This window comes from Anolis sagrei, chromosome 5 (genome assembly GCF_037176765.1).
Source record: "Anolis sagrei isolate rAnoSag1 chromosome 5, rAnoSag1.mat, whole genome shotgun sequence".
NCBI classification, from domain to species: Eukaryota; Metazoa; Chordata; class Lepidosauria; order Squamata; family Dactyloidae; genus Anolis; species Anolis sagrei.
The window spans coordinates 74,359,524-74,375,994 of NC_090025.1; the positions used below are offsets into that span (position 1 = coordinate 74,359,524).

General features: G+C 40.7%; 1 protein-coding gene across 2 annotated transcripts in view; it reads right to left on the reverse strand.

The window, feature by feature from the left end:
- The window catches only part of PDGFRA (platelet derived growth factor receptor alpha), an 83,336-nt gene that overhangs the window by 55,780 nt on the left and 11,085 nt on the right, over nucleotides 1–16,471 (reverse strand). For both annotated transcript variants that reach the window (XM_067468768.1, XM_060778521.2), the window contains exon 2: nucleotides 1,253–1,313. In XM_067468768.1, the coding sequence (XP_067324869.1) occupies nucleotides 1,253–1,304 (52 nt within the window). In that variant the 5' untranslated portion in view covers nucleotides 1,305–1,313. The remainder of the gene's footprint in view (nucleotides 1–1,252; nucleotides 1,314–16,471) is intronic.

Below are 16,471 nucleotides of genomic sequence, written 5' to 3' on the forward strand. Positions count from 1 at the left end.
ATTTATTTCTTGCCTTGGGGTGTATGCATTTTATTGGGCTCTGAGAAACAGTCTTCCTGGAGAAGAGACTAAATTGTAAAAACAGGAGGAAAACTGAGCAGCGAACGTAGAATTAAAAATCGTCCCTAATATTGAAAGTATAGCATTGTTGTCTTGGTTGTTTCTACATCAGACTTTTTCCATCAAGTCCAATATTCTTAGAATTTAACTTTGCACAGACTGTTGGCTTCTTCTTTCCAGGGCATCATTCAGCACTTCACAAGCAAATGAGTGAAACCAAGAAAGGAAGTTAAAGGTTTGATCCAAACTTTATGTTTTTAAGAACCTGCTGCTCAAGGAGCAGAATTCAGAAATAAGAGGTTACAAAACTAATCTGGAAAGGGATAAACTGGGGGCATAATGACACCAGCTAGTAACTGAATTTTCCGTGTAATGAATAATATTCCCGCATTGCTTTTTCTTCTAACTTTTAGGTGGGCTATTCTTTTCAAGGGAAAAGCTTTCATTCCTTAAGTCATTATCATGTCATTTTAAAGACTTACACAATGGATTGAGGAAATGGCAGCACCTCTTCCAGACCCATAGCAACCTACCATCAGTATGCACAATCTACAAGCCATCAGAGTAAAATTCAGAGCAGGGCAGCTATGGAAGGCTGGCGGTCTTCATGAGTTCCCCAGAAGACCTTTGAAGACACCCCTGAATCCATCTGAAAGGGGAAGAAGTGCCCCCAAATACCCTAGGTACATCTTCACCCTTTTGAGGGCATTCCTAGTCCATTGTAAACCCAAGAAAATTGTTTTTTAAAAAAACAAAAGCCAGAAAAATGATGAAATTTGAAGTAGCTCAGATATTTAACCCTACTTCTTTCTTTCTTTCTTTCTTTCTTTCTTGAAAGAGGGTGCCCCTAGGTCTCATTAAATCATGTGAAACATTCTTGATTGTTTCCCTTATCATCTCTTCTCTCAGAAGAGAAAAATAGCAGAGCTGGGAATGAAAACTCAAAACTTTGTGAACACATACATGCCTTGAAATCAGATTATGACAACATGAGAACTGTCAAATGAATAAATTGATTTGTACATGTATTATTTTCCAGTTTAAAAACAGACAACTCAGGAGGAATCTATCGTACGTTTATCAGAGTAACATTTTCTTCTATAATTTTGATTCAACCATGTTCAAGATAAAACAATCTACTATCTGCTGAAGAATATTGGACTTGAGGAACATTTACAAAGGGAAGTCTTACCTGTCAAAAAGCAGCCCAGGATCAGGTATGTCCTTTGAGAAGGACCCATCATGATGGTGAACTGAAACCAGATCAGGAAATAAAGACATAATGAGTTGAGGCATAATTAGAAAATGACAACAGCCCATCATTTGAACTTTGCCCAGAAAGAACTCATAAATCAAAAAATATTTGTTTGTACCATCTATATACAATTGAATCAATACATAGGTAAACTCCATAGATTAAATCTCAGGAGCTAAAGTAGCCCTAAGCAACAGAACCCAAATCATTTTTTCTGGTTATTGTATAGACTGACAATCACAAGAAATGCCTTTACTACTTGTAATCATGTCTGTTCAATTTCCTTTACTCCATTCTAAGCAGAAAATATAACTTTTAACATCAGCATAGATAGAGGAAATACACTACCAGAAAAATCAACAAAAGACAATATATTTTGCACAAAATGTGCATACATTAATTAATATGCAGAGAGCAAATTTAGAAATATTTAATGTAATTTAAGAACATCATCTCCCCATAGCTGGAAGGATTGTGAAAAAATGGCATACCTGCCTACTCAGGGTGCTCTCTAAGTGCTAACTGGATGGACCATATCTAAGTCACAACTGTTCTTTCAGATTGTTCTTGATATTTAAAGTGGACTCTATGCTCTTCCACACAGCCCTATATCCCAGAACATCAAGGCAGAAAATCCCACAAGATCCCCTTTGAACTGGGTTATCTGAGTCCACACTAATATATATTCCAGTTCAAAGCAGATAATGTGGGATTTTATTCAGCTTTGTGGAAGGGGCCTTAGACTAGACATCCCTTCTGTAAAGAAGGACATCTACTTGAAGAACATACCCTTGAATCTGGCTACAAATCTTGCCCTCATATTTTGTTCCACTAGAAACATCCTCCAACATTCCCAGTTCTGAAATGCAAAGCTTTCAGCAATATCATGAGAGCTTCCTGCAGAATTATAGTTTTCTAAATACAATATTTGAACCCAGATTATGAGATTCTGAGAACGGCTACCTGTGGTTCCAGGAGGCATCAGTGTTGGGGAGAAGAAACAAGGCAGAAAAGGAAACTTAAATCTCAATTAGACTGTTCCACACCCAGGACTCAGTTAGTTACAATCTTCTCCAAAATACCTTCATTAGCACTAAGAATGTTAACCTCAAGCTGCAGGAATTTCTTGGGAAAACAGACCAAAATAAATCAAGCCCTTGCTTTGACCCAACTCTTCTCCAAAAATATCTGGATAAATATCTAAAGAGGGGGAAAAATGAGTTTGTCCTAAGGAAAGATGTAGCCCTGTGCTTGCACTTCGGAATAACCACTTGTGAACATAGTGAGTCTACATATTTCCAGAAGAATTAGGGAAAGAATCAGGATGCATAAAGCACAGCTGACAATGAGAGCAGGGGAGATGTCATTTCTTTTGCGTACAGTTCTAGCACTGCAAATTTGTTGCATATTTTATATTAGAATCCAGAAGGTCATTTCTCATCTATACATTTTTTTTCCTTGCTAGGGAGGAACCAGCATACAATATTGGATTCGTGTGCATATCTTGTTTCATTTCCTTATCAATAAGCGAGTAACATTTTCTCACCACTGTTGCTTTCCCTCATAAGTTTATCAGAGTGAATTTTAATAAATCAGTAGACACTCTCTTAAGGAGTACAACCAATATCCTTTTCTCTATGTGCTGAGTATAATTTATTGTCTAGGACAGTCTTATCCCATCCTGTTATTAAATCTCTCAACATTTCCAACCTGCATGGCTAATTGTTGACAATCCCACAACTTCTGGAAACCAAAGGCTGAGGAAAGTTGACCTTTGACTCTCTCCAAACTATGTCTTCTGACTGTCTGCACCTAACATGAAAAGTATTTTCAAACTACATTTCTTTTGAGTTCTGGTTGAGTGACTTGAAGAATGCTAAAAGGAGAACATTTCCAAATTGTGCGCCCACTAAACCATGAAAGTTCTGGGCTCCTGAACAGGTTTACTGAAATCCGTGGCACCATTTCACACAAGATGTGCCAGAGTTCATTTGGATGCAGTTGAAATTCAGTCTTGTGGAGCAGACTTGCAGGAAAGTGCTCCACTTCATGCCATATAGTGAAACATCCCACTAAATATGCCTAAATACTCAGGTGCACTAAAATAGGCCTTTGAATACTGGCTGTGGCTTAGATGGCAGACTAAGGCCCCTTCTACACTGACATTTAATTCAGGTTATCAGTGCAGAAAATCTAGATTTTATATGGCAGTCTATAAATATAATAATATAATAAAAATAATAAAAGTTTATTTATACCCCACTACTATCTCCCCAAGGGGACTCAGGTCGGCTAACATAAGGCCAAGGCCAAGAATTACAATAAGCAAAGTAAAAAAACGGACAACAGATAATAATAATATCTGTTGTACAACATGTAAGGGGCCTAAGTTCTCAAAATCTAGAGGAAGCTTTAAACTATGGCTCTTAGTAAAAAAGGTAAAGGTAGTCCCCTGACATTAAGTCCAGCCATGTCTGACTCTGGGGTGTGGTGCTCATCTCCATTTCTAAGACAAAGAGCCAGGATTGTCCGTAGACACCTCCAAGGTCATGTGGCCGGCATGACTGCATGGAGCACCGTTACTCTTAGTATCTACCAGCTATAGCTGTGCAAAAAATCCAATTAAAAGGTGACTCTGAAACAATGCAACAAGACTTCATAAAGCCAAGAAACTTGTTCTACTGATGTTAGATCCATAATTTCTCCTCTTGTAATATCTATATAAATAAAAATGTAATGTTCATTTGTGGGATTAGCATAACTCAAAAACCACTGGGCGAATTGACACCAAATTTGACCACAAGACACCTAATAACCTAAGGATTGACCATCACTCAAAAAAAATAATTTTGTTATTTGGGAGTTATAGTTGCTGGGATTTATAGTTAACCTACAATCAAAGAGCATTCTGAACTCCACCAAGGATGGAATTGAACCAATCTTGGTACACAGAACTCCAACGACAAACAGAGAATACTGTAAGGATTTGGTGGGCATTGACCTTGAGTTTGGGAGTTTAGTTCACCTACAACCACAGAGCACTGTGGACTCAAACAATGATGGATCTGGATCAAACTTGGCAAGAATACTCCATATGCGCAAATATGAACACAAATGGAGTTTGGGGGAAATAGACCTTGACATTTGGAATTTATAGTTCACATACAATCAAAGAGCATTCTGAACCCCATCAACAACCACACTGAACCCCCATGGCCAACAGAAAATACTTAAAGCCACCCAGTCCAACTCCCTTCACCAAGGCAAAAAAACGTAATCGAAGTCCTCCTGACAAGAGCCATCCAGCCATAAATATAGATAGATATGATTCTCACACATAGAGATATAGTATCCTAGATTTGAAAGGGACCCCTAAAGAAGGACAATTATATGTTGCATGTTCCAGAGTAGGCAAACCAGACAAGAAACACTGTTTACCCACAAGCATCAAGACATTGCATATATTAGAAGGCAACACTTTCTCATTACTTTATTTTCCAGCTCACGAGACTGGGCCACAGCAATACGTGGCAGGGGACAGCTAGTACACAGTAAAAAAGAAGCTAGTTGTTTTACACCAGAGGCCACCATGCATAATTTCTTTGGCCTTTGTCAGGTACCAGAGATGTGTTTAGGAGATTTACAACATAACTTTAAGCATTGTTTAATAAAGGTAAAGGTTTTTCATTGACAATAAGTCCAGTTATGTCCGATTCTAGAGGTTGGTGCTCATCTCCATTTCTAAGCTGAAGAGCCGGCATTGTCCACAGACAACTCAAGATCATTTGGCTGGCATGACTGCATGGAATGCTGTTACCTTCCCGCTAGAGCGGTACCTATTGATCTACTCACATTTGCATGTTTTCGAACTGCTAGGTTGATAGAAGCTGGGGCTGATAGTGGAAGCTCACGCTGCTCCCCGGATTCAAACTTGCAACCTTTCGGTCAACAAACTCAACAGCCCAGCAGTTTAACCCACAGCATTGTTTAGTCAGAGTTAAATCTCCCTGACTTCAGTGGACTGTAAAACATACCATAAGACTGCTGCTATATAACATCCATCTCTTATCAGCACTTGAGAAAGCTACATTACTGCGCCATGCTGGCTACAGGATTCAGACAGCTACAACCCCAAAAGTTTATTTTCAGATTCCCAAAGAACAAGTCATAACTGCTCCCAAATAACTGCCTGTAGGATTGCTGCTCATTTTCTTATGCCTTTTTACTAAAGACTTTACCACATGTTATTTATTTATTTCGTATCAAAGGCACTGCATAAGTTGATTTACAACCGATAAAAATAGAAGGAGTGCAGGTGGCAAAATATCTTTTGACCAAAAACGGGCAACAGCAATGGCATTGTCTGCAGCCTCCAACAATTCTTCCTCTGTACATGAAGCAGGGCATAGTGGACAAGCATACAGATGCGGAGTTGTCTGTTCCACTCCACAGTCACATAAGGTGTGGGATTTTTTTAGGTAGTGCCATTTTGCCAGGTTGTCTTTTGATCTGCCCACTCCACTTCAGAGTATGTTCAGGGACTTTCAAGTTGCCCATTCTTGGTTTGCCCCTGGAGGAAGACCCTCGTGGGGGGGGGGGGGGCATCCAGTTGGGATTTCCTGGTCTAGCTGCCCATAGGGATACCCTTGCTGTTGCTGGGGGGATGCCAAGAAGAGGGGTAGTTCTCATAAAGCTTTTCCTTGATTTGAGTCTACTGGGAGGAGGCCGATAGCCATGTAGTGCATGGCTTTCACAGTGTTCAACCTTATTTCTCTCACATTTAGCAGGAACTTCCCATTGCACATCAGGGGGGCAATGCCAGCTAGCTTGTAGAGTTTATCAACAGGTGTAGGTTTAAGACATCCTGTGATTATTCTGCACGTTTCATTCAAGCTATGTTCACCTGCTTTACCACATGATGCTGATGAAGTGCAATTATGGCAAGACGAAAGCACCTCTGGATAGGGCTTACTGCATGGTATTATGTCTCTCCTATAGTTGCATTGTGTTTGAATTGTACTTGAATCATCTCTTTTTATTAAAAGGAAAGCCCATCAGCAGGCATGTAGCCGGGGGGGGGGGGGCTTAAAGGGCTTGAGGGGCTTCAGCCCCCCCCCCCCTGAAATTCTCATGGTGATTCGTGAGAAGGCCTTACTGGTGCATTATTTAAACTGTTATGTTTATTCATATCATGATCTGATCACCATACTCAATATATCCCATATGCATGGGGTATTGGGGTAATGATACAAAAGGTTTGCTAGGGTGGACCCTCTTTCACTCAGACTCAGCCCCCCCTCCCAAAACTCAGCCCCCCCCCCCCGAAACCCCCCCTGAAAAAAAACTCAGCCCCCCCCCCCCGCCCCAATCGAAATCCTGGCTATGGGCCTGCCCATCAGTGAGTATTGCTGTTGCTCCAGTGTGATTTGTTGTGTAATAAAAACATGTTTCCATTTGCTTAAACAATGTGATTGCCAAGAGACAACTGACTGGTGTTACAAAGTCCGACACTCCACATATAAACCCAATTTTCCTAGTTTCCAACAGACCTCACAACCTCTGAGGATGCCTGCCATAGATGCAGGCGAAACATCAGGAGAGAATGCTTCTGGAACATGCCCATATGGCCCGCAAACCTCACAACAACCCATTCCACTCTCAAGACTGACAAACAGCCACCAAAACAGGCATGGGGTCTTGGCCACATCAGAAATGCAGCAGATGGCATTCCTGCTGAAACAAGTCATTCACCTTGGTTTTTCAATTAGCAGCAATGGCCATGTGTTTATGTAAGAGCCTCCCACTGATAACAGGCTCTTGCACATCAAAGTTGTCTTCTTTTCCAGCTTCCTCCTCCCTGCCCCCCTCCAACAGCTCCTTTTTTCAATCACAGTCCTGTCCTGTATTTTTTCAAGATAAAGAAATCTGCAGCACAATATACATCTTGGAAGAATTCCCACTCCTTCTGTCATCTGTTGGCTTCTAGGACTTCTAAGCAGCTTCTGCCATCTATACTTGCAGGCCAGTTCAGAAGGCAAAAACCCATAGAGCTCAGTGAAAATGTGTCTAGACAAGTGTCTTTAGAATCTCAAACTTTTACAGCTATATTATTTCTGTTGCTGTTGTTGTTACAGATTGTGTATCCTTTATCCAAAATGCTTTGTATCAGAAGTGTTTTGGATTTTGGAAAGCCATTTATATAGCTAAGGAGCCCCCAGTGGCGCAGCTGTTTAAACTGCCAAACTTACTGACTGAAAGATTGGTGGTTCGAATTTGGGGAGTAGGGTGAGCTCCCACCGTTAGCCCCAACTTCTGTCAACCTAGCAGTTTGAAAACATACAAATGTGAGTAGATCAATAGGTACCCTTCCAGTGGGAAGGTAACAGCACTCCATGCAGTCATGCTGGCCACATGACCTTGGAGGCATCTATGGGCAATGCCAACTCTTTGGCTTAGAAATCGAGATGAGCACCACCCCCTGAGTCAGACACGACTAGACTTAATGTCAGGGGAAACCTTTACTTTTATATGTATCTAATAAATATCTTGGAGATGGGACCTGTGTAAGCACAAAATTAATTTATATTTCATATACATCTTATACACATAGCCCGAAGATGAGTTTATACTTGTAATTTTGTGCTCAAAACAAAGTTCGCATACACCAAAGCATCAGAAAGCAAAAGTGTTGCTATTTCAGCCAACGATGTGGTCATTTATGGATTTTAGAGTATTTCAGATTTTGTCATTTCAGAAAAGGGATGTTCAACCTGTATTGTTATTATTGGTAGTATTAGTAGCAGCCGTAGTAGTACACCATCATTGTGCATGGCTCTATACAAGTAAACAACACAACAACAATAATCCAGCCCTGCCAAAGACATGCAACCTAAAATATACACAAGTGCACATATGGGAAGGATGGAGTATACAATTACAAAACAGATTATCAAGATATAATAGGAAAAAAATCCATATAAATAAAGCAAAGGGACAAATACATGTCCTTCTACAAGATCAAAATTATTAATCTAAAACTCCAAAAGCCTCAACTTATATGAAAAATCTTTGGAAAACAAAAAAGCTCTCAATCAATCTATATAAATAAAAATGTAATGTTCGTTTGTGGGATTAACATAACTCAAAAACCAATGGACGAATTGACACCAAATTTGGACACAAGACATCTACTAACCCAAGGAGTGACCATCACTCAAAAAAATGATTTTGTCATTTGCGAGTTGTAGTTGCTGGGATTTATAGTTCATCTACAATCAAAGAGCATTCTGAACTCCACCAATGATGGAATTGAACCAAACGTGGCATACAGGACTCCCATGACCAACAGAAAACACTAGAAGGTTTTGGTGGGCATTGACCTTGAGTTTGGGAGTTATAGTTCACCTACATCCCGAGAGCACAGTGGACTCAAACAATGATGGATCTGGACCAAACTTGGCATGAATATTCCATATGCCCAAATATGAACTCAGATGGAGTTTGGGGAAAATAGACCTTGACATTTAGGAGTTGTAGTTACTGGGATTTATAGTTCACCTACAATCAAAGAGCTTTCTGAACCCCACTAACGACAGAGTTGGGGCAAACTTCCCACACAAAACCCCCATGACCAACAGAAAATACTTGCCATCCAGTCCAACTCCCTTTACCAGGGCAAGAAAACATTATCAAATCCCTCCTGACAAAGAGTCATCCAACCATAGAGATAGATAGATAGATAGATAGATAGATAGATATGATTCACCCAGAGAGAGAGATAGCATCATAGATTTGAAAGGGACCCCTAAAGAAGAACAGTAATATGTTGCATATTCCAGAGTAGGAAACCAGACAATCTCCACATCAACACTGACAAAGAAACAGCAAGAAATATTGTTTACCCACAAGCGGAAAGATATTACATATATTAGAAACCAACACTTTCTCATTACTTTATTTTCCAGATCACCAGACTGGGCCACAACAATGCGTGGCAGGGGATGGCTAGTCAACAATAAAATCAAAGTGAGTTTGCATGGAATCAAAGTAAGTGAAGATTTTTTTTAATGGATTCTACTCCATAGGACTATTGGAAGTTGTTTTGCACTGAGAATATTGGTCCACCTGCCCTGGTACTGCCAACTCTTGTCTATCAGCAGTTGCTGTCCAAAGTTTCTGAAAGAATTCATCCTTAGGAGATCCCTGATATTCGCTGTATAAGTACATGCCAAGATCAGCTTAATTTCCAAATTTGCACAAGATCCAATGCACTCTGGGTGGTATGGTAAATATATCCAAGTACAAAAGGTCAGGGGGGAATCCCAAAACTGATCCTTCATGCATTTTGCCCAGGGAATATTGACTGTCAGTTCAAGTGTGGGGGAGCAGTAAACGGCCCCATGGATACAAAGAGCATAGCCAAAATCTGCAACAAGGACTTGTTCATGCTGCAACATTTCATTTCTGGTGTTACCATTGCAATGTGAACCCCGTCTAGGGATCCAGAGCTTAGAATAAGCCTGCCAGCTGTAGAATTCTCAGAACTGTGGTCCAAAAAGAAACTTTTCTAGGCTAAAAGACACAAGAATCCCTTTCCTATTCTATATTTAGGATGGAGGTAAAGAGATTTCCACAAATGCCTTTCAGATGATTGACAGACTGGAAAACTGTCTTTTAAATTCTGCATAGGAAAATTACGGGGGAGGGGGGGGGATAAAAATATCACTATGGTTTTGTAATATACAGTCCAATTCTATAAATATTTATTTGCTGCTGGACCGGAATTTCAGATACATGTGCATGGAATTGCAACTCCAAATGTAGCATGAATAAAATCATTCACTTTTTGCTAAACTCACCGATGGATTTATTGCCCTTATGGGTAAAAATTATGTTCCTCTTTATTCATTTTTAAAACCCTAAGTAACAAAAAAAATATCCAAGTACTGCATCAGTGCCAACGTTTTTTCTTCTATTTCCTCCCTCCAAAATCCTCTTATAATGTATAAGGTTTGTGACCTGACTTGCTGGTTCCATTTACTGCAGAGTATACAATGAATGGAAATGCGATCTGCCATCTGCAACTTCTATCAGATTGTAAGCTTTGTTAGAAAACTTCAGATCAGATACAGCAGTTCACTAACATAAACCAAATTTCAGACCAGCCATGCTTCACTTGCTCAAGAGTCAATTGAATTAACAGCCGAAACTCATATATATCTGTCATCGTTTTGTGCCTTGAAGTCAGTGCTGACTTCCGGAGCCTCCGGTGGTGCAATGGGTTAAACACTTGTGCTAGCAGGACTTTCAGAGGTTTGAATCTGGAGAGAGCGTGGATGAGCTCCCTCTGTCAGCTCCAGCTCCCCATGTGGGGTCATGAGAGAAGCCTCCCACAAGGATGGTAAAACAACGAAAAACATCTGGGCATCCCCCGGGCAATGTCCTTGCAAATGGCCAATTCTCTCACACCAGAAGCGACTTGCAGTTTCTCAAGTCTCACCTGGCAAGAAAAAAGTGTGATCTTATGGTCACTTTAGTATTAGCTAGATGTCTCTAGGGAAGGGTTGCTATAGCTTTACTCTGAGGATGAGAGTGTGTGACTTGCCCAAAGTTACCCAATGGGATTCAGCAGGATTTCAAATGCTGGTCCCAGAATCAAATACAATACCCAAAACATACTACATATTTCCTTCCAATTACATGTTTAATCCCCTGTTGGCTGTTTTCCTCATGTAAATGATCATAGGATGGGTTCGTTGAGCTGGAATATTATACATGTTTACAGGAGAGGATTCTTCTCCAAGTAAACATGCATTACGTTTGGGCTGTACCAAAATTTAGACCACAAAATTCAGCCTCAAAATTCAGTCACAAAATTCAGACCACAAAATTGGCCGCTGAAAAACTAACAAGATTTATTTGGCATAGGCTGTTGTGGATTGCAGCCCACTTCCTCAAAAATAGCAAATTGTGGAGTAGATGAAATTGACAAAAAGCTTTGACCAAATAAAACTCATTAGGCTTTCAAGGGCCACAATATGCTGGATTTTCCCCTCCTCCATACAACAGACAAGCTTGGCTAACACCTCAATATTTTTTTACAAAAATGTGTGTTTGTGTGTGTGTGGGGGCGGGGGGGTATTTCTAACTTGTTCCCGTCTCTTTATTGATATGTGACCTGAACAAAACACTGCTTCTTCTGAAATTTCCCAATTATAGATATAGTTAATATATACTTTTTTTCCTTGTTGCCTGAGTGCAAAAAAGAGCTCCTTTGTCCACAGTGTTTAATTGGACAACAATAGTTTAACAATACTCTTCTTTATATAAATGTTTGATTATAAATGGACATTACATGTTCATTATATTCCTTTGCTAGAAATATACTCCTTTTCGAGAAACGTAAGAGCTATTCAGTAGTGGAACTGAACACTGCTGAATGCAATGGGTTAAACACTTGTACTGGCAGTTCGAATTTGGGGAGAGAGGTGAGCTTCCATCTGTCAGCTCCAGCTTCTCATGCGTGAACATGAGAGAAGCCTCCCATAGGATCGTAAAACATCCGGGCATCCCGTGGGTAGCATCCTTGCAGAAGGCCAATTCTCGCACACCTGAAGCAACTTGCAGTTTCTTAAGTCACTCCTGACATGAAAAAAGCACTGGAACTCTATGCCTCAGAGTTTAGTGGAAGCTCCTTCCTTGGATACTTTGAGACAAAGGCTGGATGGCCATCTATTGAGGCTGCTTTCATTGTGCTTTCATACTTAGTAGAGAGTTGGACTAGATGACCCATGTGGTCTCAACTATTATCCTATGTAATATACAGTTAGCCTTCCATATTCACTGGACTTCGAGGCAGAGGTTCTCCACAAAAGTGGAAAATCCATGAATTTAGAAAAAAAAAACACCTTTCTGGGAATCTCTGCATCTCTAGCATGACTCTATGGTCAACTTACACCAGAAATTGACCATAGAATTGCACTGGCAATGCTGAAAGGGAACATTTTAATCACATCCATGAAAAATCACGTCTGCCAAAGTAAAAGATGCAAATCTGGAGGGCTGGTTATATATTAAAGATAGATAAAGCTGCCATAAATCTTATTCACTAGCTCCCTAAATCATAGACTTCCTATTATCAAAGCTCTGTCCTCTTACCCTCTAACTTGAACTTGAACTCAAGTGTGCTGGGCAAACGGAAATTGAAGGATCTCCTGTAAAATGTGAGCGTGTGGGAGGAAAAATGAGATAGAGTCAGGGAAAATGGGTGGGAGCATGAAGAATGCAAAAAGAATTACATTATTGACTTTCTCTCTCTCCTAAAAGATGTCTGTCCAGCTTTCCCATTCATAAAATTTTGCAGGCTGCTGCATTGGCATCATGTAATTTGCCTGCATTGACACAAACAGGCCAGATGGTGGCAGTGTTGATCCACATGACTGAAGTTCAATTTTTTTGAGGAAGGGAAACTTTTTGAGGTGGTGATTTGATTTTGGCCTGGATCCAGATTACCTAAACAACATCTGTTGGAGTGCTGTAACTTTAAAATGGAATCCATTTGTACCTCTGTTCTGATTTTGCAAAAATATCGCGGTCCCAACAGACCAAGAAACTGTTCCAGCCCAATTAGAATCAGGTAAGAAGACCCTTTTGCTTTGGATGACATAATGGTAAGATGATCAGACATTTGCAAGGGCTCTCTGATCCTTACTGGGGGTTGATGCGCGCTCCCAAGGAGAGATGAATGTTTTTGCCAAGAAGGCTTCATGAAATCCCAATAAAAACGGAAGAATCATGTTGAAAAAAGCAATATATTTTGCAAGCTTCATTTTAACATGTGCATAGGGCCACCTGCAGTGTTTCGCAGCCCTTGGTCCTTTTTGCAACCAAAACCAGAAAATCCCTGTCCGGGGAAGAGTGGGAGATTGTCCAACTTTCAGTACCTTCCCTGGAGAGAGAAACAAGCCATAAAATACTTGGCTATCCAGCTGCATTTCCAACCGCATCAACCTATGGGCATAAAGCCCAAGTGAGCGACTATATGAGGACTATATACTGTGTCCAAGGGACTGTCTGAAAGGGCCCCATGATGTTGACTCCTCTTTGATTTGATGCAAACTGATGTAAACTTTCCTATTTGGCTCTCACTCACTCAAAACACACTGCAAAGGCTTCACTTCCCTGGAGTGTATTTGTGCCAAGGAAAAGCTGGCAGGACAGCTGAGAGGAAAGGCTTCAAAAGGAAGCAAGTCCAGTATGTCTACATGTCAGTTCCATATACAGAACCCAACTGGGCATCCTGCCACATTTCACAGAAGAAAACTGGGACATTAGGGCCGGAGATTTAGCACAGCTGATAAATCACGAGCAACTAGAAGTTCTGTCAACCGAAAGGTTGCAAGTTCGAAGCCCCAGGTTGGCGTGAGCTCTCGAATGTCAGCCCTGCACACTGTTTACCTAAGCAGTTTGAAAACAGCTGTATAATTAGAGAAATTAGGTACTGGTAAAAGCAGGAAAGATGTTTTACAACGCCATAAAGAAAGAAGATCAGAAAATGCTGGGTGACCAAAAAGGAAGGACAACTCTTCATCATACAGAATGGAGCAACAACACCCCATGTCGCTGGACTCACCTTCCTTGGCACCAAAAAAATAGCTGGACACTGAGTCAACAACACCTCCTTTCTGTTCTGTCTGTCTGTGTATTGTCTATACAAAAGCAGCATTGAATGTTTGCCATGTTATGTATGCTGTGATCCGCACTGAGTCCCCTTCAGGGTGAGAAGGGTGGAATATAAATAGAGTATTATTATTATTATTATTATTATTATTATTATTATTGTGGCCAGAGTGTGATTAAGTTGGTCAAACTTATGAATGAGGAAAAACACACAAGCTACAAGAGGCTGTGACTGTTTGCTTTTGCCTGAGCCGACTGGGAAGGGCAAGATTCTGCCTTCTCCTGCTATGTCCGCTGCTAAGTTAATGGAAGAAGAACTGTTTTCTCACCAGAAATTTGGTTTGCAACAGTTGGAGGGGGGAGAAACCAGAACAATTTAACTGCAGCTGGAAAAAATGAGAAAACAGAAGTGTGACCTATCTCAGTCAAGTGGGACATTTGGAGGGTATGCCCTGGCAAGATAACATTGTCCTAAGGCTAAATGTGGCACTGCCAACAGAAAAAAACATAGTCTGAGGGTTTCAAAGGAATGGGTAGGAGCTGCTGATGCCCCCTTGCTGTGAATACTCTTGTTTTAGTTTGAGTTTCAGTACCCAACTGTTGAACCCTAATCCCAAATTTTTGTTCAACACCTAGGACTACTTCTTCAGGCTAAACCTCAGAGCAGATTCCCTGCCCCATTGGCATGCAGTTGCCTCGCTCTGCCCAGTGATAGCACCTTGCTGGTGCCTGTTTACAGCACTGCTCCAATGCAAGGAACACTGTCCGCCCATAAACTTGCCTGGAAAGTATGGGCTTGGTTGCCGTGGCCAGCCAGAGCTATTTAAGTGATGGATCTAATTGCCAGTCATGCTGCCAACCATGTTCAGATGGCAAGGAATACAGCTCGTCATTTGTTTTTCTTGGCTTTCTTTTGAGTTCCTTGTTTTTAACAGGACTACTGATGGCTTTCACTGCAATTTGTTTTTGCTTTGCCATGATGTGGGCGTACATCTATGGCATTACTGTCCTTGGCTTACTACCACGTATGGTATGTATTGATGCTGTCCATAAAGGAAATATTGTATCCTGTACCCACCGTGTGTATACAAATCTACCACAAACCAAGCTGCTCTGCTCTCTTTTAAAAACAGCCATAGGGAACACACATTCCTCTGGAAGTTATTGGACTACAACTCTCAGCATTCCAACAACACCTGAAGAGTCCCATGATTCCCACTCATTTCAAAATATAAAATGCCTCTGAACATACAAACTTTTGTTCTTGATGATAGCATCATATCATCATAACAAAGGCTAGGAAAAGTAATCGTCAACATTCAAATTCTGGAAACAACACTCCAAAAAATAATGAAAATGGAAATCTTTACAGCCCTTACCACATTTATCTGTTATGCCAAGTGATATTAAAATATTAAAATATCACTTGGCCATAACAGAAATGTAGCATTTGCCTTTTATCTGGTTGAAATCCCAGAACCAAATGCCAGCCTTTCTGGCAAAATGCAAGAATACTAATTCAAACAATAAGACATCTAACAAATTATCCCCAAAGCTGTTGAACATTTGTATTTTCTGATTGTAATCTCTGAGGCATAAAGACACAAGATGTATAAGCTCAGTAATGTCAACCAAACCATAGTTATGCTATTTAACATGGTTTTGCTCTTCAAGTAGTAATGAAACAGAACAGAAGATATTATAGACATTATTTCAGACAGATGGCTTAACACAGTGGGCTATATCACTAAGCTGCAGAAATGTCTGCTGATTGAAAGGTTGGCAGTTCAAGCCTGGGTCGGGGTGAGCCCGGGCTCTCTATCTACCTAGCAGACTGAATACAGAAATGTGAGTAGATGAAAAGATACTGCTTTAAGTGTGGCAGTAATTAAAAGTGCCAGTGATTGGATCAGGAGGATGTCAACAAAGCTCCTAGGCATGGGAGATGGAGTGACAGCACAGCCCCCCTCCCCCCATGGCCGAAGTTACGCAAAGCCTTCAGATGCCAGAAATTGAAAAGATGGGGAAAGCCTTTACCTCTGTTCATGTATTGTCTGTCCTTGTTAATTGTATAATGGCATTGAATGTTTGTTGTACACATATTCTGTAATTCACCCTGAGTCCCCTAGGGGAGATAGAGTGGAATATAAATAAAGTTTGTTGTTGTTGTTATTGTTGTTGTTGTTGTTATGTTAAATTAAAGGTTTCCACTGACATTAAGTCTAGTCATGTCTGACTGTGGGGGATAGTACTCATCTCTATTTCTAAGCCGAAGAGCTGGCATTGTACATAGACACCTCCAAGGTCATGTGGCCAGCATAACTGCACGGAGCGCCATTACCTTCCCACCAAGGTGGTACCTATTTATCTCACATTTGCATGTTTTCAAACTGCTAGGTTGGCAGAAGCTGGGCCTGACAGCGAGAACTCACCCTGCTCCCTAGATTCAAACCGCCAACCTTATGATCAACAGCAATT